At 36.5% G+C, this 25,304-nt stretch overlaps 1 protein-coding gene and 1 long non-coding RNA gene across 4 annotated transcripts in view; both read left to right on the forward strand.

Annotated features, from left to right (window-relative positions):
• PXDN (peroxidasin) overlaps window positions 1–11,191 on the forward strand; it is an 87,742-nt gene extending 76,551 nt beyond the window's left edge. For 2 of the 3 annotated variants that reach the window (XM_042033112.1, XM_042033113.1), the window contains 4 exons: window positions 3,855–3,975; window positions 6,467–6,599; window positions 7,499–7,612; window positions 8,259–11,191. In XM_042033112.1, coding sequence (XP_041889046.1) covers window positions 3,855–3,975; window positions 6,467–6,599; window positions 7,499–7,612; window positions 8,259–8,381 — 491 coding nt within the window. In that variant the 3' untranslated portion in view covers window positions 8,382–11,191. Of the gene's footprint in view, window positions 1–3,854; window positions 3,976–6,466; window positions 6,600–7,498; window positions 7,613–8,258 lie in introns of those variants that run through there. The other variant, XM_042033114.1, reaches the window with a different exon arrangement.
• Window positions 11,192–12,864: 1,673 nt separating this feature from the next.
• LOC121667022 lies at window positions 12,865–17,724 on the forward strand. Its single transcript, XR_006016886.1, has 3 exons — window positions 12,865–12,924; window positions 14,511–14,865; window positions 17,652–17,724. It is a non-coding gene; the product is annotated as an uncharacterized LOC121667022 (long non-coding RNA).
• The last annotated feature ends 7,580 nt before the right edge of the window (window positions 17,725–25,304 follow it).

Below are 25,304 nucleotides of genomic sequence, written 5' to 3' on the forward strand. Positions count from 1 at the left end.
TGCTGCTTTTCTAAGACATTGTTCACTCCACAGTCTAGTGGGCAGAACAGTTCTTAGGGTCTTTATTTTAAAAATTTCCATGGATTTTCAGTCTGTCTGAAATTACTTTTTCTTATTGATTTATATTCCAAAAGCTGCATGATTTTGATTTTCAAAATCCTCCAACTAGTCCTATTTAATTTTTCCACTGGAGGGGTTGGATTTGCTTTGGTTTGGTGTCAAGAACCTAATGTTTCTCCTGAATCTACTTGCAGACCATCCAAGACCTATTCAGATCACAAAAGTATGATATGTTTTTAATGTCCTTTGTCTATCATTAGCTATATATTAACAAATTGGACATTTGCTTTCCCAACAACATCTGAACCTTCGCATTCTGACAGCAGACAGATCTTGAAGCTCAGTCTGTGAGCTTTGAGATCAACTACAGGAAACATCTTTATTCTTAAAATTCCCCAGTATATCAGCTGGCAGATGACAGTCTGGGTTGTTACTTCATCTTCTACCTTCTATACCTTTTTCTTTTCAGATGTTTAAGTAATCTTTATACAAAATATATCTGTTCTGATCTGAGCAGATTACTGTTGGATTTTAGACCACCACATTACATTTTTGGTGCTGTTTAATTTATCTTTTGTTAGAAAGTCTTATTCAATAGAACAAATGAATAGATGCAGTGCAACCTGAAGGGTTGTGGCCCATTTTGGCAATAACAAAACCAGCTATTTTGAGTTAGGGCTTCATTTTGTGTGAACATTTTCCTATGTTGTGCAATTTTTAAGTAGCAGCTTTGTGAAAACATCTACTCAAAAATATCTTTTTACATTAGATATTTTCAGTGTTTCTCCACCCTTTTACTGCTCCCACTGGCATGTCTACAAGTTCTTAATACCAATGCTTACAGTAAGAGCAACCTAATTCACTACAATAGATCTCAGAGAATCAAACTAGTATCAAATAGATATATGTGCTTTGCTTCATATTTCCTCAGTCTTTCAAGTTATTTTAATCTACCATTAGATTAATTCTCCATAGCCTTTTGGCCACTCACTTTTAAGGAGTGATTCATAGAGAGCTAAGATTGCTCAATAATTCTCTGTCAGGTATTTTATTATCCAATTTACATTATAGTTGCATTTTTAAAACCTTGTGAGAAACAGGGGATTTTCAGAAGATATGGACATGGCTTCCATATACAAATGGAAATACCAATTTCTTTATGGAAAGGGTTGTTGTACATTGGAACAGGCTGCCCAGGGAGGTGGAGTCATCATCCCTGGAAATGTTCAAGAAATGGCTGGATGTGGCACTTAGTGCCATGATCTAGTTGACAAGGTGGTGCTTGGTCAAAGGTTGAATCTGATGATATCAGGGGTCTTTTCCAACATAAAAGATTCTGTGATGCTGCGGGATTTTGTATATGGATCAGCTTGACACTTGCAGTGTAACAATAGCTAACTTCTGGAAGAAAAACTGTCCATAGAGAAAAAGAATTCTTAGGTTGCTTTCAAACATTCACTTTTCTGCAGAAAATTAATTGGAATGGGTATAGTTAATTTTGGGACACTTCAGTTAGGCTGAAAAAAAGCAGAATTTCAGGCTAATTTTTCTTATTTACTGCTACTGGTAAAGTATTCTTCATTAAAAATAATTTAAAAAAAAAAGAGACAAGAAATTTCTTGATTTAGATTTAGGCTTTCTGGAAGCTAAAGCATTTTGTCCTGCACCTCTCAGCCGTGACATTCCTCCCTGTTGTACCTGAAACAGAAACCAATAACAAGAGCTGTTAATTTGGCAAGTTGACACATTTGAGTTTTAAAAAAAACACAGGAAGTCAGATCTGTGTACTTACAGCTGTCACTGGACATATGGTTCTCATATTTACCAGTCTAAGGTGATGAAACCTTCCCAAGATTTCAGACCTTTGTTTCTAAGAAACAGCCTAGGAATAAAAAAAACAATGGGTCATTGTGTTATTGTACCAAAAAACCCCCTCTATTATGCAAGATGACCACAGCAGTTATTGAACAAAGGAGGATTGCAGAAACCTTTCACATATTGCTTCCAAGAGAAACTAGAGGTTTTGTGACACTCAGGAAAACTTTAAGCAACACATTGCTTTAAGAGAAAAATTCCTCTGACCAAAATTAGTTCTTTCTTCAGGAACCCTTCAGTGTGATATTTTTTCTCACCATACTAAATATAGAAGTGTCTAAGGGTGTTCAAAAATGCCTTCATGCCGAGCTTCTTACAGACACATCGATCTGTTCCCATCTGAGAGTTCACTTTCTGAATGGACAGCAAGGAGATTATGTGGGAAACAGCGGGACACACGTGAAAAATGAACAATATGCTGGCAGTAAATGCCACATAATTCTTTGGTGGGTGCTCTTATTATAGGAGGAAAGTAATACATTTATTAAAGAATGGGACAAACCACAAGGAAAGAAAAGGAAAGGGGAATTGTGGATAACTTGTGTTTGGGAATGATCTGTAGATATTGTTTTTGATCTCAGAAATTTTTTTCGGTCAGTCATCCTTTTCTTTTTCTGTGTCCTAAATGATATTAAGCTATTAAGCCAAACTTAAGTCTTTCCTAACAGGGAAATTGTGATATTGTAATTTAAGTAAAAGTCCAACACAATTAAAAGTAGTCCAAGATACCTAATTTCATGTAATCAGAGCAACCTTACATTTGTTTCTCTAGTTGCTCATTTCAGCATTGTTTATAGACTTGAAACTTTTGCAGCAATTTTTGTTGATACTTCAATCTAAAGATACTTCAATCTAAATTCCAGAAAAACACTTTATAAATGTTATTGACTTCCTGATTTAATTTGTTTTGGTGAAAATTAAGAGAAACATTATGGAAAATGACTCCTTCCTGTGTTCAGTTGCTTTCATGGCTCATTCTGTTAATACCAGACTTAGGTGAGAAATGTGTGGCATCCTGTATTTAGGCTTTCCCTTCTGTTTTAGCAGGCTCTGCTTCTAGCAGTTGATCATGCAGCTTGTTCCTGCTTCATCTTAGCCCATTATAACTTTTAGCTTTAAAGCTTCTGTGAAGAGAAATGACAGAACTTCTATTTTCTCATTGTCTCCTGTATCAAGTACTCTTTGTAGTTTTATTTTGTTTTCATTTTCTTCTTTAAATGGGACTCTGTCCAAATGCTCACTATGTTTGGAAGGCTAAATAAAGTGAACTGGAAGAAAGACATACTTCGTCCTGTCAAGATGTCCTCTTAGGATCTTAGGAGAAGATTTTTGTTTTAGGTCAGTCTCAGGCTTGAGATTTTTACTCTGTGGTGGAAAGAGTTTTAGTGTCTGGTGATACCTTCAAATTCCTCAGATTTGGAAATAGGACTTGTCAACCTATAAAGCATGTCTGCAAATTTGGAATTTAATTAAAAATTCTCTTTCAGACGCCAAAAATAACAAATAATAATGCCTGGAATAGATGAGGAACCCACAGAGTGGTTTTTCTGTCTTTGTTTTTCTTCATACGTGGTTGCCCGTTTTGAAAAGGAGAAAATAATTAAAAGCCAAGAGAGTGAAAATTTCAGAAGTGGAAAGAATAGTTAAAGTAGCACTATATAGGTTTGTTAAAATAGTATTTATTCCTTTGTTTCATACTAAAAAGCTGGTCTGCAGGTAATCACATTCTCTGCATCTAATTTCCTTAAATGTTCTATCACTGAGACATATTCATCTGCCAATGAATTGAATGAACCAATTCCAGAGGGATCAGACTGAATGTATGACTTGCCTTTAAATTCAGAAAACACTGCAAAATCATATTAATATTGTAACTGCTGAAATATACTGTCTATGTGTAATATCTTGTCCATTTTCAGACTGTAGAACCAGAGGACAGTTTAATGCATTTTCATATCACTTTCGGGGGAGACGTTCTCTTGACTACAGCTTTCGGGAGGACAAGCCCCTGAAGAAAATGAAAACGGCCAAAACAGTAAGGTGAGAATTTTTTTTTAAGAATTATAAAAAAACATTTGCTTTCAAAATGGAATGGAACTGAATGATTTCTTTGTAAGCACATACCACTTTTTTCCAGTGTCTGCTTTCTCAAGTTTATGATTGATGTATTTTATTCTGACACTTCTACATATCTACAAAAATAAACCACTTTTTTCAAGCTCAAATTCGTTTAAAACTCTTTGTGAGTAGTATAAGTATAGTACTTTTGTTCTTCCTGCAGTTTTCGTGAAAAAAAAAAAAACATTAATGAAGCGTAATTTGGGGATTTGAAATGCCACATTCCTACAGTGCCTGCAGTAACTAAATTAATCTAAATTATTTCTATTTCCTTTTCTATAGCTCCTTTTCGGAGCTTCTAGATTCTCCTGTAGAAATAGGAGGATACCAAGTGTTGATTTCACTTGCATAAAAATTTGTGGTAATGGTAAGGATTACTTCTGGTACCAAAATACTCAGAGCAGGAATGGAGAACAGCAGTACTAATAATATTGTTTATAACAACCTAATCCTCAAAATACAGCAAGGAAGTGAATCACAGTTTCAGTCACAAATTGTCAGCTGCACAGGGTCCCTGCCCTTTCCAGGGAATGAAAACTTATGTATGAATTAGTGACATGAAACGAGTTCTGCTCAGACCATTTCTTGATGAACAAATTTGAGACATTTGAATTATAGCTCTTTCTATTTAGCATGCATTCTTTTAACAAATAAAACTCTCTGTTTGAGTGATGATGATGACGAAGTACGGTCTACCCACTCCAGCAAGGAAAGCATCTAGACAGATACATAAAGAGCTAAATGTATTTCAGCAATTTCAAATACTCTGGATGGTATCTTCTACAGTACCTGAAGAAACACCATGATTATATTTCACTTATTTGAGAGGAATCTGTCCTGAAATGAAAGATCCTTTACGTGTTTAGGATTTTAGACAAGAGAAGACAGCAGCTAAGTATAAGCTGGCTTATAGATAATATGAAAAGGTAGGTTCCTTTCAGGTAATCCTTGAAGAAGGACGTTTTGTCTGTCTTTGCAAGTGAACTGCTAGAAAAATTTACAGAACAGCAATTCACTTTTTAAGGATGCTAGTCCCATAGTTCTAAAACTGCAAAAGGTGTTAAACAAAAATGAAAGCAAGAAAAAAATAAATGCTTACATCTAAGGACAAGCTTGTTTGACTGTGTTTCAGAAATTACTGTGTTTCAGTCCAATTACTAATTAGGAATACAAAATAGTAGATGTACAATACTTCATTTGTAGCATAAAGCTAAAACAACTTCAGTCATTGAATGTTCCCATCAGCTCTCATGCTCAGTGTTCTATTTAAATTGCATTTGTGGTGAGAAGGGTTTTTTCCTCCTTTTTTTTTTAGCTTCTGATTTTCAATAACTTGAACAGGTGGGGAAGATTAAATCTTTTGTTATACAATAGCAGCTGCTTTACTAGAACTTGAGCATGTTACGTTGTTTAGAGTTCTTTTTCTCTAATTTAGATGAAAAACTATGGGAAACAGTAGCTTGAACCCCTGCCAGTAAGTGCTGTTTTAATTTATGCAGAAAGATTATAAATCCTGAGCCCTGATATATGAGAATTTTTTGCCAGTTCATTCTTTGGGTATCCCTTAGCACTGGAGATGACATGTTAACAAAATAGTAATGCCTGGAATTATTAATGGATTCAAGGATCTGCAAAATAGTAATGGATTCAAGGATCTTAATGTAATAAGTGACTTAAAAATTATTGTTGTCTATGCTTTTGAATGCATGTTTTTTCAAGTGGTGCCAGATAATATATTGTTAGTTATGGACAGTTCCTTTTGTTACTCTTCCTCATCAACAGATTGAATTGATTAACACAATTTAGTGTTATATATCTGTTATGAGATGTCAACTAGAAAGTACTGCAGACAAAAGACTTTAGCTTTTGTGTATTATAAGCAGTATTGATGTCAAATGTTAGTAAAAAATATGCATATCTAGAAGTACTTCTCATTTATTTATGAAACCAAACTTTCTCCTTCTTGAAGTCATATTTCTTAAAATACATGTTCTGCTAACAAGGCTGTAGAGGAAGAATATGGTTCAGAATGTGAAATGTGAATTTCATATCAGAAGGAACACTTTTTAAGACTCTTTCCTTTTAGTCTGCTTTCATATTGGAGGCTCAGGGATGAATTTAAGGTGATGCTCTATAGTGTCACTGGTGACAACTTTGTGTGTAGCCCTGCATGAAATACATAATTTTCTAAGTATAAGAAATTCTCTGTTGCTAGTGATATTCACAGTAATCTAGAGCTCACCTGTCCTGAGTCTGTCTTCAGCACCAGCTGGTCTTGTGTGCTGCTGTGGTTCATACCGTTCCTACGTTTGTTGGTTACTCTTTTTTTACACTTTTGTTAAGTGTCCTAGAATATCTAGCCAAATAAAAATGAGTTAGATGAATATCCTGACTTGGCATTCATTTGTTTTAGTTCTGCGAAACAGAGTAAATATTTTCGTAATGCCACATCAGCATCTAATGAAAACAGAAATGTACCCGCAGTGAATGACTTCAAAGAATTTGTTTTGGAAATGCAAAAAACTATTTCAAGCCTCAGAAATCAGGTAAGATACTATCATGAACTAATTCTAGTCTATCAAGTCTAATTGTAGATTTAATTAATAATGTTTTCCTAACATCTTACATTTTTAGTATTTAGACATCCCCTGCAGACAAAACCTACCACATAATATCTCAAACAAAAACCAACATAGAACATTGTGTGTTATTATTCTTGATTTCTGTGTTCTTTTGAAATCATACTGAAATATTCTACAGCTGGACCCGCTTGACTTTTGAACCTGAAGCCTTGTGTAACCATTGTATACTAAACACAGAATTAATCCTTCTCTAAAAATTTGTGTGTTGTTTTAATAAAATCTTTTTTATCATTTGAAACTTATGCAATCTGTGTAAAGCAATGATTAAAATGTAGACTTCATAAGAAGTAATATGCCAGACTACAGCTGTAAACATAGGTAAAATCTAGATCACTTAGAGAAGACTTCACAATGTTTGCAGGTAAACTCTATTCAGCCATAGTGGAATCCCATTTTTAAAATGTACACTATACAGAAGTTAATAAAAAATTCAAGTAAATATTTTAAATTAAGGTGTTTAAAAGAAATTTTAAAACTCACCTCCTTTCCAAAACATTTTTGACAGTTTAAATTTGGTTTTCTGTATATGAAACATGTAGGTTTTTAATCTTTGTATGCTCTAGGTGAATATTCCAATGGTAGGAAAGATGTATTTTCTGTTAGCTTTCTTTTGAAAGACTATCTCCATATGTTTTACCTGTTTTTAATCTTTTAGCATTATAAAAACTAAGTAGTGAGAAGAAAAACCCAAACAAGTATAACAAGGATTATATAGCATGTAGCATAAGGGAAAAGACAGAATACTTTACACAAATAAAAACCTTTCTTTGATTCAGTTACTTTACTTTTTTAAATGTTTTCAGATAAAAAAACTTGAATCACGCCTCAGTAATTCTGATTGCACTGATGAAGAGGGTAAATCATATTCCAGCAATGAAACCTGGAAAAGGGACCCTTGTACTTTGTGTGAATGCAAAGTAAGTATGTGGAAATTCACTTTGAGATAGAAATTATAATTCTGTTTCTAAACCAGCAGTTCCAGTTTTGTGCCTGCTAATTTCTGGGTAATACTTGCAAATTTCTTTTTATGGATCTTCAGTTATTTTGTACAGAAAATTATATTATTCAGATATTCCTGCCCTGGACATTGTTTTTCAATCCAGCTATTATCTATTTTTATTATATTTCTATTTTCATTTATGTAAAGCTATACGGGTGAAATTAACTGCAAAGTGAGACGCTTAATGAAGAAGTCAAAAAAAATGCATAAAAATCAATAAAAGTTCATCTGACTTAGTGCTAGACTGTAATTTTCTTCTATCAGAGAGAAAATTTTTAAAAGGTAGTAAAAAGAGTATGTTAGTGCTTGGTACCCCAGTCTCACCTGAATGTTAGACAAAAGCATATGCGCTGCTTTATCAAAAAGATGTGGTAATACAGAGAGTGCCTTAACCTTCTCAAAGTAAGTTGATATTGAAACAAACTATGTGGGGTTATAGTATTAGTCAGGTTCTTACAGAGAATGAATGAGAATATGTTCTGCAATAACATAAAAAATGTATTTCTTGTTTGGAATATGTAGCTAAGTATGTTTTTGTTCTGTTATTTTTTTTCCTGGCACAGGTTGGTCAGATTACCTGTTTTGTAGAATCATGCCCGCCAGCTGACTGCGAAGCACCTGTGAAGGGAAAAGGAGATTGCTGTCCAGTCTGCTTACAACAAAATACTAATAAAAAGAAGCCATAAGTCTCCTTTTTAAGAATTTAGGGTGCATACTCCTCAAATCATATCAGTGCCTGCTGATGGCAAAAACAGGTAACTACAGTCCTAACAACAGCAAGAAACCAAGATTTACAATATTCTAATGGTGCTGTAACAGTATAACATAATGTATCATTTTATTTTCTGCCCATGAAGGTAAATCACAATGCAAAACTTAATGAAAGGGAAATTAGCAAACAGGTCAAAGTTAATTGTGTGTTATACTTCTCAGGTTAGAGAAACTCAAACTGGTGCTACTTTAAAAGAACACTGTCAGGTAGTTTTAGGTACCCAAAATGACTGGGTTTAGGATTTACTCTGAAATAAACACTTTGTTTCCTGTCTTTACTTAGCAACATTAAAAGTTTACCATCCCTTTCTAGTACCAGTCTGTGTTGATACTTAGCTCTTTGCTGTTATTTAGTAAAATGCCAGGAAAAGGAAAACACAAGGTCACTGTGCCTGTAGCAATGTCACAGCAGGCCAGTTTCTGCAAACATCAATGCATGGAAATTCTGTTAAATCACACTATCACTGCTGGGTCTGAACCAGCACGGAAATAAACAAAGCTACTTGACGCCTTTCAACATCCTTTCCTTAATTCAAGGAGCAAAATAAATCAAAATTTTCAAAGCAAAAAAAGCTAGAATTAGTAAGGAAATATAAATAACTGTAATTGGAAGAAAGAAAAAGCAACTGAATGTGTATTATAGATGTAATTGACAGTGTTCCTCATTCTAGGGAAACATGCATGACAGAGTAGCATTTGATCTTAAAAATTAACATAATCCTTTTTGTCAAAACATACGTCATTACTTGACAACATTTTTTTGTTTGTTTGTTTCATTTATTTTAAATCTTTGTAACATAACCATCCAGGTCAGTTTTAAAGCATGCTTCTCTTGATCTCAGATCAGCTCTTGTAATTGTATGGCCCTGTTTTGAAAATGTGAAAAGATGTCACATGCCATTTTGTATACAAAGATTCCTACTGATTCATTGTACATATCGCCAATAGACATATGTTCCTGATTATATTGTGGCACTGTTGAAAAAAAGAAAAATCAAAATCAAGCAGCATGATTAATTGTGGATTGACTACTTTTTCTGATAGGGTATTTGATTTTTTTTTTTTTTTTTCAGTTTCATCTAATGAATATATGTTTTTACCTCAATATTTTTGTCATTCATGTTAAAAATGGTCTGCCAGTGGACTTCATCTCCCATTTAAATGTTGAACATTATAGAATATATGTCTACACTAGCATTTCAAAGTTATGTACTTTTTAGAATGCAAACTGCATATTTTTGACCAGGAATTATATTGAGTGAAGGACAACTATCATACCTCATTTTACAGCTTTTTTTGTGTTTATTCAGAATTGATTGTTTCCCTGAATACTTAATTTGCTAGAGGTTATTGCTCTGTCCTTTAGTCCTAAATCAGGACTAGCTAGAACCAGAGCTAGTTGCATAATTCACTGACTTCTGAGTTTAAGCATTCAAAATCAAGGGACAGAGATTGGGGTAACAAATAAATCTGCACAAAATTAAACCTTCATATGTTAAATATTTCAGATTATGCAAACAGACTGAGTACTTAATTATTGCATGGTAGAACAAATACCTATCTAATAACTAACCTAGCACAGCAATATGAAATCCACTATCATATTTTGGCACATAATTTCTCTACTAACATTAATAATTTCTAATTTGATAAACTATTACCATGACACACATTCAAACTTTTGTGTAACTTTAAAGCTTACTACAGAAACTTTGTTTCATGCTATGGTGGAAGCAATATGTACATGTGAGTGCTGTGTTAAAGGTGTGTGGTACACATGGAATTGCAATTTATATTTTTGAGAATATTTTAATTGATTTTATATACAATGTTTTATGTAATATTCTTTGTTAATACTTCTAGAAATTGTGTGTGGCGAGCATGTTTGAGTATCATATGGTTCCTGAAAATTGTCATTCTTGTATTTCTTTGATACTCTGGTATTTTGTTGACTTTTGTTGAGAGTCCAAACCACATGTCTCGTCCTGTAATTCCAACTCAGATGGAACTCCCATTGACCTATAGCAGAAATTCCTCAAAGAGGAAGGGTTGCAGAGCTAAACCAAATGTAACTTAACTGTCCAAACAGTTAAATAAGGCAGTAGTACATCCAACTGGTTACTACTTGCATTCTTCCTTTTCAATTTTGCTTTAAATAAACTTTCTCAAGATTTCCGCTTATAGGAGAAGAGAGTTTCCATTTATACGTTGTAAAATAGTACCTTATATCTGATTGTTCCTTTTCTCCAGCCTCCAGAGTAAAGTGGGAGGTTTTCTTCGTTGTTCACTGTTTATTCATATGGTAAATAAAATGGGCTTAGGAGTCTGGATATGCTTAAACAAGTGTAACAAGTGTAATATTGAGTTATTTTCCACCATCCATCTGCTTATAAATCAGGAAAACCAGGTCTTTATCCACAGTCTAAAATGTAATCAGTCATGGATTGTACTAGTTCAGTTTTATTGCAGTGTCTCTAGAATCAATGTTGATTTTAACATTTCTGAAACAGTGGCCAATGGCTAGATGACCATTTCCTCAGTATCCATTGTGAGAATATTGCTGTAATATGATGCAAATTGTACATATTTATTTTCTTTTTTTAATGTTACCTAAAACAAAGTCATTGTTGTTGTTATTTTAACCAGTAAATTTACCAAAGAGCTGTTTGCACTGTATAATGAATGCTTTTCAGTTAAAATAAAATGGGCCACATTTCCAAGTAAATTTCAAGTGATTTCTTCTTGTAAGTGTATTTTTTAGATTATTTGCTGAAGTTCCAAAAAATAGGCTTTGATAAATTGCTAGATACTAATACTGTCCTGACCAGCTGTTGCATTATGATGTACCTAATCAGGAGATTGTACTGAGTCATGAAAAGGCAACATTGTTGTTTAATAGCATATTTTAAAGCAGACATACTAAGAATATCAGACTGTTGTTTTGCAATTGTCCTGGCTGCTTAGTTCATAGAACCATATACTCAGCTGAGTTAGAAGGCACCCACAAGGATCACTGAGCCTAATTCGTGGCTCTGCATTCCCAAGAGTCACACCATGTGCCCAAGGGCATTGTCCAAACACTTCTTGAACTCTGTCAGGCTCCCTGGGGAGCCTGTTCCAGTGCCCAGCCACCCTCTGGGTGAAGAACCTTTTTCTGATACCCATCCTAAACCTCCCTGACTCAGCTTCATGCCATTTCCTCGAGTCCTGTCTTTCATTACGTAGTTCCTTTACTTTTCTTTTTTTCCCCACTTACCCTGCTATGACATGGCAAGGAAGCCTCTGCACCTCCAGCATACTTCTCCTTTTCTTTTGGGCCTGATGTATTTGCCATCCAGCTGGCAGTGTTATGAATGGTCATTCATGGGGCTTAAGCATTACAGCCTGCTAACAGATGGAGCACAGTACAGATCAGATATGTCTAAGTAACAGGAAGATCTGGCTAGCTGTGTTTAGCTGAAAAGCTCTGAATTGAGTATCTATTTAGATTCAGAAATAGAACAGCAATTCCTGCAAGAAAGGAATAAACTTAATTGTTGCATTCGGTAAAGACGTTTGTGTCTTTCTGATGCCTCCCTCAGTGATACAATTTTACATTCTCACAAGTCGTGCTGAGTTGCCAAAACAAATCTCATTATCTACTTTTATCTTTATGAGATGCTGTAAGTGGTTAATCTGATGTGCAGCCATTCCAAGAATTGAAATGGCAAAGTGCTTCATGTCTCTTTTCGTAGAGATAAGCATGAAAAAGGTGTGCAGAGGGGGAAAATAAAGTAATTAGGAATTGTACAGAGAAAAGGAAATAAACTGTTGCTTTGTTTTGGCAGGTAGAAAAAAGGAAAGATTTTGCCAAGGCCTCTGAATTTTTTCAGGCAGATGGAAAAATTCACTAGGAATATATGAACAGATTAATTATACCAAAGCAGCACATATACTAGACTGCAATAGAGAGTCCTGAGGCACTGGGAAGCAATTTCACCATTTATTGAGCTAGCTACTAGTGATAGTAAGGCATGCTTTTAGTCCCCTACCTCCACTCCGAGGAATTGCCTCTCTTGCAATGAAGATCTTTGTTTTAAATTTTTTTTTCTCCTGTCCTGCCGGCTTTCACAGCTAAGGGACTTAAATATTAACCCAGGACTGAAGGTTATTGGAGCAAATCATCAGCCTGACCCAGAATGGCAGGTCCTGTCTGGTGAACAAGGACAAGAGAGGCCTGAATGAAATGCTTCAGAGGAGGACTCAGAGTCAGCCAGTTAAAAACATTGCCCAAAGGGGTACTGGGGAAATACTGGGGTTCCTGGGCTTGGGTGACAGATTTGGCACTGTTAGTTATGGATTTCAGTAACACAGTTTTCACACTTCCATGGAACTCTGCTGGGAGACACCAAACTGAGAGCTTGCTCTTTCCTAGGTCACCCTTTTTGTAGAAAGCCATCTTCTTGCTACACCTGAGAGGTGTGACAACTTTCATGTATAGAGAGCAATTCCAGCTGCTGACGGAATACTCAAGCTGTTTTAATCAATGATTTTCTCTACCTCTGGATGAAAATCAGTTGTTTAGCAATCTACATTTTTATTTAAAAGCTCAAATGCTGTCATGGAAAAGGCTTTTTTTTTTTAAATTAGGCTTTGTGGAAATAGCTCTCTTGAAGGTATTGCAGCAGACTGGAGACATTGTAGAAGTGTAATAAATGTTTCCTTCAATCTGAAATGTCTTGGCATGAATGCATACAGACTTACATGTTGCCAAGCTATTCTCTTATATTGAGAGTATATAATTTTGCTGTGAGATTACTTTGGTTTTCTTTCATATCAACAATCAATTCAGGCAATAACAAACAATAGGTGCCTTGCAGTCAGAAAAGGACAGCTTGTTTCTGCTACAGGCAAATGTTAATGTAGATTTTAAAACCTTCATCTTATGTTCTTTTTTTTTTTTTCTGTGGTGGAATGCTATTGTTACCCCAAATCCTACCTCACAAGCAGCTAGTATTTTTTATTTGATCTGCAGACATATATCAGAAAACATCACCTTACATTTTTGAGTTCAAGGATTTTGCACATTGGAGGTGGTAAAAAGGGGCATAGCTCCTACCTATTGCTTTAGATTAACAGACTTTTAAAGCGCCAAGAAGCCACTGTTGCCTTGTCTAAAAAACTCAATTCATCCAGAGTTTCTTACATGAAAACACTATCTTGTGTTTGAATAGTGACTTAAAAAGACTTCCTGTCTTGATGAAAATTTTTAAAATGTTTTGCACCACCATAATTTAAAGTGTAATAGGAGGTTACTTACTCTCACAAAAAAAATTCAGCCTGCAATAGTTTTGTATTCTGCTACTGAACTGCTCATCCCAACCCATAGTTTCACTTTTAAAATAGCTCAGCCTTCTTTTTGTTTAATTTGAAAACTACAAGGTTTAGATGGGTGCCATTTGCAGTTTAAGATTAACTAAAGGACACCAAGTATTCATGTTCAGCCAGATCTTAGAGACGCTTTTAGCTATTTTATAGGCCTGAATATTTTTAGCAGGAGTCACATTCTTTATTCCTCCATGAATGATTTTGCGTTTAATTATGTTAATCTAAGCAGATAAATAGTCTAGAAAGTAAGCCAGATTTATCAGTAATTGTTTTAATTTTCTTTATAGGAAGTAATTTAGTTAAGCTTTCAAGTTATTTAATCTGGTATAGATGTCCTGATGCAGCTACAGGTGAATCCATCTTGTAGATTCTTTGTAGCAATAATTAGCCAAGTATGACTGACCACACTTGAGAGAATAAGAAACTAAGGAAAAACAAATGAAGGCTGAGCTGCTGCTTCCCTTCTGTGGTGAGAAGATGTTCACAAACAAAAAAAAGCTGGTGATGGTCTCTGGCTTTTTTATTCCCTGTATCTGCTGCTGTTTGCTTCACTCTTGATGCACTATTTAAAGGTACAAGACAGAGGCTTTGATAGAAAGTTAGGATTGACATTGTAGTAACACATAGTGCAGGTTGTGTGTTCCTAGTGATAATCTTGTCTCTCCTTTGCCTTTCAGCTTCCCTGTATTGCAGACCTTAGTTCTGTCTCCAATTTAAATTAGATTAAAACAAGAATAGCCCACACTTATGAAAGAGCAGAAAAATATGGCTGGGGAAACTGTTTATATTAGAAGTTTAAAGAGTTTGGGCTACATGAAGCTATAGCTGTGGTCAGGAATTTTGCATATTTTAGTGCTGGATTTGCACCACTGGAAAATAAAATGCCTTGGCCTGCAGAACAGCCATGGTTGGCAGATGTGAGAACTTCCCAGCGCCTCTGAACTCCACCACAGCTCTGGAAAATTACTCAGACACAGATGAAGACCTGAGTTCATTCAAGCCTCGGTGTCTCTGTTGAGACTAACACTGCAAGTAAGTACCAGTCTTGGTGGGTTTTGTGGCATCACTTGTTTACAAGCTATTAGAAAGGAGTATGTCTCCGTTCTGTGCTGAATTACTGGTTATGATTTTTCTTCTCCACTAGAAACACTGGAAACCATCTCACCTGTCTTATAGAAGCATTCACATTAGCAGTATTTAACTATGGCCATCTTAAAATCCATAATATTTATTATTTTGACTGTTAGAATATTTATGCATAGAAAAGTTGCTTAAATGGTATTTTTAAAATTAATTACTACTTTAAATAGTAAATATAAAAGGGACAGAACCGAAGAAAATGGAAACGCCACAACAATGACACAGTTATTTTGTAAACCAAATCTTGACTAGTTGACTGCTTATTACTAAATACAAACTAGACTGTTAATCCCAGACTTTCATGGAAAATGTTACAGTATTACTTTCACAGGTGCTTGCAAAGTAAACAAGATTCTAGTACTAAGTCTGGTCTGAAGAAAGCTGATGCCAGTGACTGTGCCAGCTCATTTCAGCTGTTTTAAAATCATCACCTTAATTTTCCTATGGGATTATAGAAAAATATTTAAGTACTTACAATTTAAGTTCTTAATAAGGTATGGTCTTAGGGAAGCAGTTTCTAGAAATCTTCCCTAATAAGATTGCCAGGGATAATACTTGACTACAATTTAAAGACAAGATTTCACTAAATGAATTCCTTTTACAGGACACCAATAAAAAGCTTGGTGATATTATCCTAGAAAATATTTTTAAATTTTGTTTTCTAGGTAGTTTTTATTACACAAGGTCCATCCTTGTGAGTGCTAGCTACAAAGGAAATTGGAATCCATGTAAAAACTAACTTTTGTGATTTAGGCCAGATATCAGGAAATCCTTCACTCTTCAGAGGATACTTTAACTCTCCCAGCAGATTCAGAGAATTCTTCTAGACAGCTTGCCAGACTGTCAGGATGATGGCTGCTATCTCGGATCTCAGCACATTCGGGTCTTCAGTGAAGATTTCCAAAGCTTGTTACATCAGTCTTGGCACAGCACACCAAGGAAGCATGCACAGGACCACGACTTACATGAATACTTTTCTCTCTTGGGCCCTGAATAAAACCTCTGGCAATCAGAGATTGCCTTCCCTTTTGTCTTGTAAACTTGAGAGCCAATTAGTTAAAATATCTATACAGAATACATGAATTTCCAGCTGTAGGCAGGAAGGAAATGTCCACTGAAAATGGTATTCCTTTATTACATGTATTTTCTTTTAATTATGAAATATATTAATATGAGTTAAAATCTTCTGTGACTGTAGTGATTATGTGTATTTATTTCTAAGTATGTGTACGTGTATTTATTTCTATGTGTATTTATTTCTAATATATTGCATATAATTTCTTATGCCTATCTAGTGACCTCTATAGTCCACATGACTCTCTATTGCATGACACTGGTGACCCTGTACCTAAGCAAGTGATCCAAAATCCTCGCTAAAGTGTTCTGTCAAAGGGGATGGATGTAAGAGAAAACCAGCATTTATGATCCCTTGGGGACTGGTTTCCTAAGGGAGTTGACAGACCTTTTGCCAAACAACCATCGTGAAGTGTCCAAACATGGCAACAATTCACAATTATTTTGAAAGAAATGTTTGGAAAAATGGAAGAAAGGGATTTTTTGAGGTGGTTTAAATAGAATGCAATTTTGGGAGGAGAAAAATGGCCATTGAACATTGAGCTACCCTATTCAATTCCTCAGAGTGTGGAATAATCCCTGAAGCAACCTGAAGACATTAATTTGTCCAGTCCATGGTAAAATTTACCCAAAAGTGAGTTCAGGATGCACAAAAATAAATATATATTAAATCGTTCATTTTCAAGAGTTGCAGCGTATCTAAGTGCATCATACCTGCTTTATGTAAATGCTGATTCACTCCTCATCATCTAGAAAGTCCTGTTCTTTGTGAAAAGAATACCACCATGTAAGAACTACCTGCAGTATTTAAAGCAGGTGGGTTTAGGTAATAAGTTGCAATTACTGTGTATAAATTGTATACTCCTTTGCTAATGATTTTATCATGACAGGATGTCATGGTTTCGCCCCATCCAGCAACCAAGCCCCACTCAGCCTCTTACTCACTCCCCCTCCAGGGGGTTCAGGGAGAGGGTCAGAAGGGTAAAAGCTACAAAAAAAGCTAGAAAACTTATGTGTTGAGATAAAGACAGTTTAATAGGGAAAGCAAAGCAAAACAAAGAATGAATTCACTGGTTCCCAACGTCAGGCAGGTGTTCTGCCATCTCCAGGAGGGCAGGGCCCCATCGCACACAACGATGACTTGAGAAGACAAACGTTCCCTCTTCTTCCTTCCTCCCCCCACTCGATATACTGAGCATGATGTTGTATGGTTTGGAATATCCCTCTGGTCAGTCTGGATCACCTGTCCTGGCTGTGTCTCCTCCCAACCTCCTGTTCAGCCCCAGCCTCCTCACCAGTGTGGCAGCATGGAAAGCAGAAAAGGCTCTGGCTCTGTGTAAGCCCTGCTCAGCAATAACCAAAACTTCTCTATATTATCAACCCTGTGTTCAGCACAGATCCAGAACACAGCCCCATACCAGCCACTGGGAAGAAAATTAACTCTACTTCAGCCAAAACCAGCACATAGTATTATCCTGATTAGGAGTCTTGTTCCTAGTATCTGATATTAATAGTTATTTTTTACGTATTTATCCATGTATTCATTGCTTTTCATTAACTGGAGTTTCTATTTTCTATTACCATTCTGTTTCTCTGACCTGAAGGCAATAGAGACCTGTGTACTGAGAAGTGGAAATGAACTGTTTGGGAGTACTCTACAGTCTGCACAATATATCCTTTTTTTAAAAAATGTGTTTTATATACATGATTGAATTAAAATAAAATGTTTCTTAAAAAGTAAATGTCAGAGGTAGAATTAGTTGCCCAAACTAGAATAAGAAAGGAAGAAAATGGTTTTCAGCTCTACCAGTCAAGCTGTGAGTTAGCCTAATCAGTTAAATGGAATTTAGGAGGACGTTTTCCTCTTAAACACATTGGAGAGGAGACTTGGCTAATGGAGATGCTCACCCTCCTGTCTCCAGAGTTGTTGGATTCTACATTGATACTATTTGACATCTTGATCATAAAAAATATTCTGGATCAAGGTAGACAGAGGGAAAAACATTTAACTATTGTGTGGCTAGATTTGGAACAATTGATTGAAGGCAGGATCGTCTCGAAGATAAGAAACAGGTTGGTTTTGTTCTTGAGTTAGCTTTTGGCATGCTCAGGCATTAATTATGCTCTCAGTATTTAAGTCCCCCATCTGTGAGAAAGACATAATAATGGAGGCCTCTTAAAGACTTTGAAAATCTCCAAAGCTCCAAAGGTGGCCTGTTGTGTCTCATAGAAAGCTTACTGTTGTTCCTTCTTATGTGTTATTTCCTTTCCCTCTTTGTTTTTCATTTTGGTGATCTTTGCCTTTATTTTGAGTAAGAGTTTGGTTGATCAAAGGAAGACAAATCTACCATATACAACACCTCCATGAACTTTTAACCAGAAGTGGAAGCTGACTCTTAGATGATCTGATTATGACAGAAGTTTTCCAGGGCTGGGAGTGGCTGATAATGGCCTTGCAGGGCCTGTCATTTCCTACCAGCTGCTCTGTAGTGGAGATTTAGAGTTCCCTGTCCTTTCTTCCTTCCTCTCATGTAGATGGAGTTAGGCATGTGAAAAATTAGTGAGATCATACTTGTGCATATTTAATTCCTGTCAGCCTAGGCCCTTAAAAATAAATCCTCAAATCACTTGAACATCAGATTACCCATCTGAAACTAAACGGAAGGAAAAATGCCAGTTAATATAGTTTGAAAGCAATTATAGAACATCCCAGAATTTCACTGAACCCCAGGGAACTAGAAATCATCATCAGACAAGGCACAGACAAGCATATTGTCTCTGCTAGCAGATAGAAATAAGTTTTCATCAGTTTAATTTTCTGAGATGTTGGATGAGTCTTAAATTCCACCTTCCATTGGAATTTCTGATCTTCTCAGACAATCTTCATCCTAAATTCATCTGAAAATGTTGTCTTCACATCCTGTTGGCATCTTTCCTTTCCTTAAATTTTCCCAGGCAAACATGGAATCAGACAAGATGTGCTTCTACTTTCTCAAAACACTACAGCTTCTGCAGCCATGTTCAATCGTCCTCAACAACAAGTTTGTTTCTTCCAAGTTCTTCATCAAGACTTCTCGATAAAGTTGTAGAGATGCCCCTTTCATAAAGGTATCTAATGAAGGATGAGAGGTGGGCTAATTTCACAGCTGAATTCAAATTCTTCTGACTGAAGATAGGTATATCTTTTTAGCATGAATTATATTTTCATTCCCTTCCTCCAAAAGAAGGAAGCTTTAATTCCATTTAAGAATTTCAACTAGAGATTTCCCTGTAAAAAGTTGTGCATAGGTAGAATCAAGCAAAGTATTTCTTAGATATACCATTACTCTCTGTCTTCGAATTCCTTATCTAGTTTGCATGGATGTTTTTACTAAAAGATTTATATGATAATCACCAGTGATCTTGTTACCCTGTGGCAAATTTTCTGAGTGACCATTAACTGCTTGATTTCCTAACATAAAAAGTAAATTTATATTTATATATACTCCCAGTAGGAAGAACAACCATTTGTAGTTATCTAGATGCTGTTGACAGAATTTACTGTCTACAATGGTAGACACACAATCAACATAGTATTTTTCCAGTGAGTAGAAATCTGTCTGAAGATAGCTACTTTTTGAGAATTACCACTAAAATTATGGTCAGAGGAAGACATGATATTGGATATTAATATAATGCACCATGACAGTTAAGAAACTAAAAATGGGCTATATGATAAAAGAATATGCTTAACTGTGAACAACCCACACTAACCCAAAGGGAGATTTTCTTTTATGTAAGTGGGAAAAGGCATGCTAGTGCTAATTCTCAGCTACTTGATAATACTTAATTTAAAAATCTACTGAGACTTTTAATTTTTTTAGTGCTTTGACAGTAATTTGATGGCTTCTAAAGTGGCAGAGGAGTGATGCAGCAACGCAGTTTTGCATATGTAGCTCATTATGCTTGAGAGGCTGAGAACTAGGCGGTGTCTAATATTAAATGTTCATGGAAGGAAGACAGAGAAAATTCACGGACTTGAGAACAAATTTATCCACAGGCTAGGCTCTTCTGCATGCAAGAACACTTGATTGTAGGCCAGGGCAGTGATGCAGACATGCAGCTGACTCCAAGGGATCAGACTGATGAAGCTCTGTATGACAGTAAATGAAACAATGCCAGGCTTCATACCTGCAAACGGGAGTTTTTGTTAGAAAGAACCGGCACATTCCCATCTCACTTTCTAGCTAGCACTTTCCAAAAAGTTAGCACAAACAGGCCAATCAGTTTTAAAGAGTGGCAATTTTTAGATATCTAAAAACCAATGGACTAGATAATGCCTGGGATAACTGGCAATTACATGAGCTGCTTGAAGACTACAGCTCTATGTAATTTCTACATTAGCTGACAATCCCTGTTTGGATCTAGCCCTGCTGTCACTTCTCTGATGCACCCTTCAGTTTGCCTTCTCTACTGCATTGCCACCTTGGTTGCTTGCTCTTTACCCCCTCCTTGTATCCTTAACTGCTCATCTTAATCCTTCTACTCCCATTAGATTTTCATCCAAGTTTGCTCGTCTCACTCCCACTTTGTATCCACATTGGGCTTAGCTGGAAAAATCAAGCATGTCTGCACCAGCAGAGCAATTTTGAGTCTAACATAGGTAGACATTGCCCGTAAACCTAATGTCTGGATTATATCCATGATGTAAGGATGACAAATGGCTTATTAAATAATAAACTCTATAAATGCATTATCATTTCAATGAAATGTTCCAAAACATTTCTGAAAAGTCAGTAAAAAGTGAACTGTAGTGCAATTCTCTGCCGAGCTTCACAGACAGGCCTAATTCTAGGTCCATGTAAGATGCTGAAAAAACTAGTTGGCGCATGATATCATCACCAGACGCTATAGCCATCACCAGAGATATAACTTGATGTATTTCTTGTGGTTAGAGGGCCACAGTATTCCCCTTTGTGTGAAAGCAGTGATACATCTGTTAGGAATTGCACTAGGCCTTTGGGATTTTCAAATGCAGCTATGCAGTTCTGCAGATGTAGCTCATTGTAAATTGTTAGATAATGAAGATTTAGATTTTGGGGGTGGTGAAGGGAGAAGAATGTATTCCATATTTCATTTTCTTAGTATTATAACTAAATGTCCTTATTTTCTAGCTCACTTAGCAGAGGAGAAGCTTGGAAAAGAAACACTTTATTTGGTTTATTTTTTTTCAAGAAGTGCCAACTTCTCTCTTTACACAGCACTTTGCCATATAAATGTCATAATTTATATTTCAAAGATGAGATGAACTTACTGTGGTAAAGAGTTGGTCTTACGCAATGGCCAGCACATAAGAACAATGCAGGAATTTTGTTAGTGATGCATAAATATTTGTTACAAAATCGTATTTTAATCATTGCCATTCAATCTCTGAAATGTGGAGACAAAAGATAACCAGTTATACTTGGTATTCTCTTGGCAATAGATGCAGATTGTTTTCTTCAAAATTTTAGAGTTCCAACAAAGTGGAAGAAATAATTTCAATGAAATATATAGATCTGAAACCTAGTTTGGAAATTCCAGTGTGTATGTTTTGCAGCTGAGCTGTAGAATGTAAAGGAGAAGTATAATCAGGATTGTAAAGCCCGCAAACACAGCTGGCCAGAGAGTTCTCTCTTTTAGGATACTATCTACCCAAACATTACTTTTAGGCCAGCAGTTTAGGATGTCTGGTGAGACAACTGGTCTTTGCATGTGCTGCTGAAATGTGTTTATCTTAGACAAAACCTCTTGTCTCCGACAAGTGTTTTTTGCTGTATATGCTATGTCCTCCCTATTCCCAGCAGTAGCTAAGAAACACCTTACTTCATTTACCTAACACTGATGACTTTTCAGGATAATGTGTGAAAATAATTCAGGCAAAACCTTGTATATCTGAATGTGGGAAAACTCTGGTCAGCCTGTGAGGACGTTTTAAAACGCTTTTTTTAAAGTAAAAAGTTTCTCCTTGACCACCTGAGAAATCCTGGATACTAAAGCTTATAAAGTTGCATTAAAGGCTTATCTCTCCTGTCAATATCTGGGTTCTGTAGACTGGTCTGTAACAGCCCATGGCCTCTGCATACAGGAAGATTCTTGATGCACTGCCTTTAAGAACCAGTGGCTACATAATAGAAGCTCCATCTTGAGCCAACTTGGGAATTTCTTGTTATGGATGCTACCACCTCTGAGGCCATGAGATCATACATGAGCAGAGGAGCAGACGGAGCCTTGCAGCTTAGCAGGGTCTCCTCGGATGTTCCTGATCCCTGCCTGAGGCTTTGCTCCAGCTACAAAGTCACTGTTGGTAGATGACGTCCATCCATTCAGTCTGCTCCAAAACCCAGGGCTGTGCACACAAAGTTCCTCTTTTCAGCCTAAAGACAGGCAGAAGCCTATCTCTCAAAGAAGTGAAAGGGGATTACAAAGGATTTTGCCACATTTCATTATACTGAGGTGAAGCAAAAGAGGATTTCAGCAAATGTTATGGCTGGTGGTATTTGTATATAGGAAATAGTTTGCCAGTTAATTTCAAGGGCATTTGCAACAAGCTGAACATTCCTCAGTCTGGAGAAAAGTCCATTCTTTGGGCTGCCATTTGACCTTGGCCACTTTTTCTTTTTTTAAAGATCTTTTGCTCTCAAAAGTGTAAACTTCAAGTGTGTATTTTCCCCAGTAAAAGAATTTAAGAACTTAAACCAAACCTTATTAATTTTTTCTAACTCCTGCTAAAACTGCCCTAGTTTACACTGAATTGCATACAGGTTTGAGGTCTTCTCTCTTAGTTTTCAGGTTTAGAGGACAGGTCTGAAAAGTACATTCACAAATCCTTAATGCAGCCCCAAACCAGAACACTAGGCAAGCTACTCTGTGTTGATTTTAAGCCTTGCAAGCGTCCTGACATTTTTATGTCCTTGACAGAAAGCAGCAATTATATGTTTACTATTTGTTTTGCAGCTGAAAAAAATCAGAAATATTTTCCCTTTTATTAACCAGACCAGTTTGTGGACACCAGGGAGTCCTTGTAAACCAGCTTTTTTCAATATTTTACTTTCTTCCAGGTGGCTGAGGAAAATAATGCATCTGTTCCAAATCTCAGCAGACCCACACATTACAGATGTTACCGGAGCCCTAAAACAAACATGTTGTGTAAGGCTGGAAATGTTTCAAGAGGTTCCACAATTATGGATTCATATGACATTCACTTGAGAAACATAACAACTTGGAAGAAATTTTCTTTCTAAACTAGCTACCTGCACTGTCGTGCTCCGGGTTTGAGGTGCTGGATGGTGAGGAGCCGTGACCTTCCGAAAATGTCTCCAAGGCAAAGACGCTCGGCAAGACCACCATACACACACACGCGTACACGCACACACACACAGATAGCTCCTTAAACTGGGTCGATGACAAAGAGGCAGGAAGGGTCTTCATATGGGGTTCCACAGGAGCAGTTTATTGCAGCCACATGCGTGAACGCTTTGAGGGATGAAGACAAAGAACATTGGAGGGTCCAGGTTTAAATATGGGAGCGGATCAAGCCTCAGAGACCAATGATCTGAGGGCGCAGGGGTGGTACAAAGGCGGGACTAGGGAATGAGAGCCAATGGGGACACTCTGGGGGAGTGGTGATGGGGCAAGGGCCAATGGGGGGAACTTGGAGTGAAGAACCTTCTAGGGCATGGGACATATAAGGTAACAAAGGGCAGGGAGGCCAACGGGCCAACCGGGGAAGCAGAACTGGGGTGCATTAACATAGCAAAGCAGAGCATCCGGGGGAAAGCCTCTTTTGTCACCCTAACTTGGGGAGGAATCTTTGGTACTAGACTAGGAATTTTTGGGACCGTCCCACCAGTGGACTCTCCCTGTCCCTTGTACCACAGGCCCACCAGCCTCCACACTGCACCTACATTTTCCTCAGTGTGTGCGAAGGGGTAAGAAGGCAGTGAGATAGAGAGATGGGTTGAACAGTGTCCTGTACTGAGCCAAAAAGGGGCAGAGGATATTCCTGGCAGCCCAAGGTCTATGTTAGGGGTAATAAGTTACCAGTCCCAGGTTTTACTTTTCTCTGGTGGTTTGAGCTGTAGTACCCATTGACTTAAATTAACAGTTGTTGGAGTGAAAGCTTCTCTGGACTCAGGCCCAGAGGAAAGCCAAAGCACAGGGGTTGAATTAAAACCTTTGGATAAGCTGAGATACATGAAGTCACACCAAAGTGAAATAGAAATAATGGATTTTTAACTTTTAGTAGAAATATATGCTAAGTGCCTTAAACATTAAAAAGCTGCAGCAGAGACCTTAAACACAGTTCTTACTGCAGCAGTGTTACCTTTTCACAGAATTCTTTACTTTAGACAAAATATAGATAGAACTGTACTGTTCACATTTTTTAGATAGAGTGTTCACATGAACAATAAGAGCTGATAGAAACTGTATTTGCAAATCTGTGTAATACCTATGTAGCACTTGTGTAAGACTTACAACTGTTAGAATTAGACCAAGATAGGTTAAGAAAGGGAAAACTAGAATCACGTGTTAATCTTATTGGTCAATTAACAAATATAATCCACACTTCTGTAAGAAAATAAATATATCGCGGAAACTATAATTAGAAGAAGAAGCTGGTTTTTGCCTGCTGTTTGCTGTTGCTGCTTGGCTTTATCATGTAACCCCCTTGAACTCTGCCTTCAAGAAAGCTATGAGACTATGAAGTAAAGAACTTAGCAGAACAGCAGCCTCCTCTGCTCTTCTACCCTGGCCCAAGAAGGAATGGTATCCCATCAAAAGCTCAACAAACAGTGATACATGAGGAGAGAGCAACTTCTCAATAACTCAGAGTAGATCCCTTCTCCCAGAATTAATTCCTTTGCTTACTTTATTGAAGCTATTTGTACATTGTTTAATCAGGAAAATCCTCCTTGTGACACACTTCACTGTTTCAACGAGTTTCTGGAAAATCATTATGACCCCATGGATATTTTAGCTTGTTTCTACCTGGCACATAGCCAATACCATTTATGTTTTCTGTGACAAGGCATTTTACAAAAAGTTTTTTTAAAATACTTTTAAACAATATTTTTATCCGCATTTAAACAGCAATAAGTGTTCACCATAACAATTCTGGGCCATTTTATGGTAACATCATTTTCATGCATTAGTTTTTCTTGATTGTTCATCTTTATAGATGGCAAAGTTAAAGCATTTTTATCTCTTCAGCAGTGTCTATACTTTTAACTGCCTTG

The sequence above is a fragment of the Corvus kubaryi genome, unplaced genomic scaffold, assembly GCF_017639235.1.
Source record: "Corvus kubaryi isolate FWS band 111438036 unplaced genomic scaffold, C.kubaryi_AGA036_p1.0 37354, whole genome shotgun sequence".
Taxonomy (NCBI): Eukaryota; Metazoa; Chordata; class Aves; order Passeriformes; family Corvidae; genus Corvus; species Corvus kubaryi.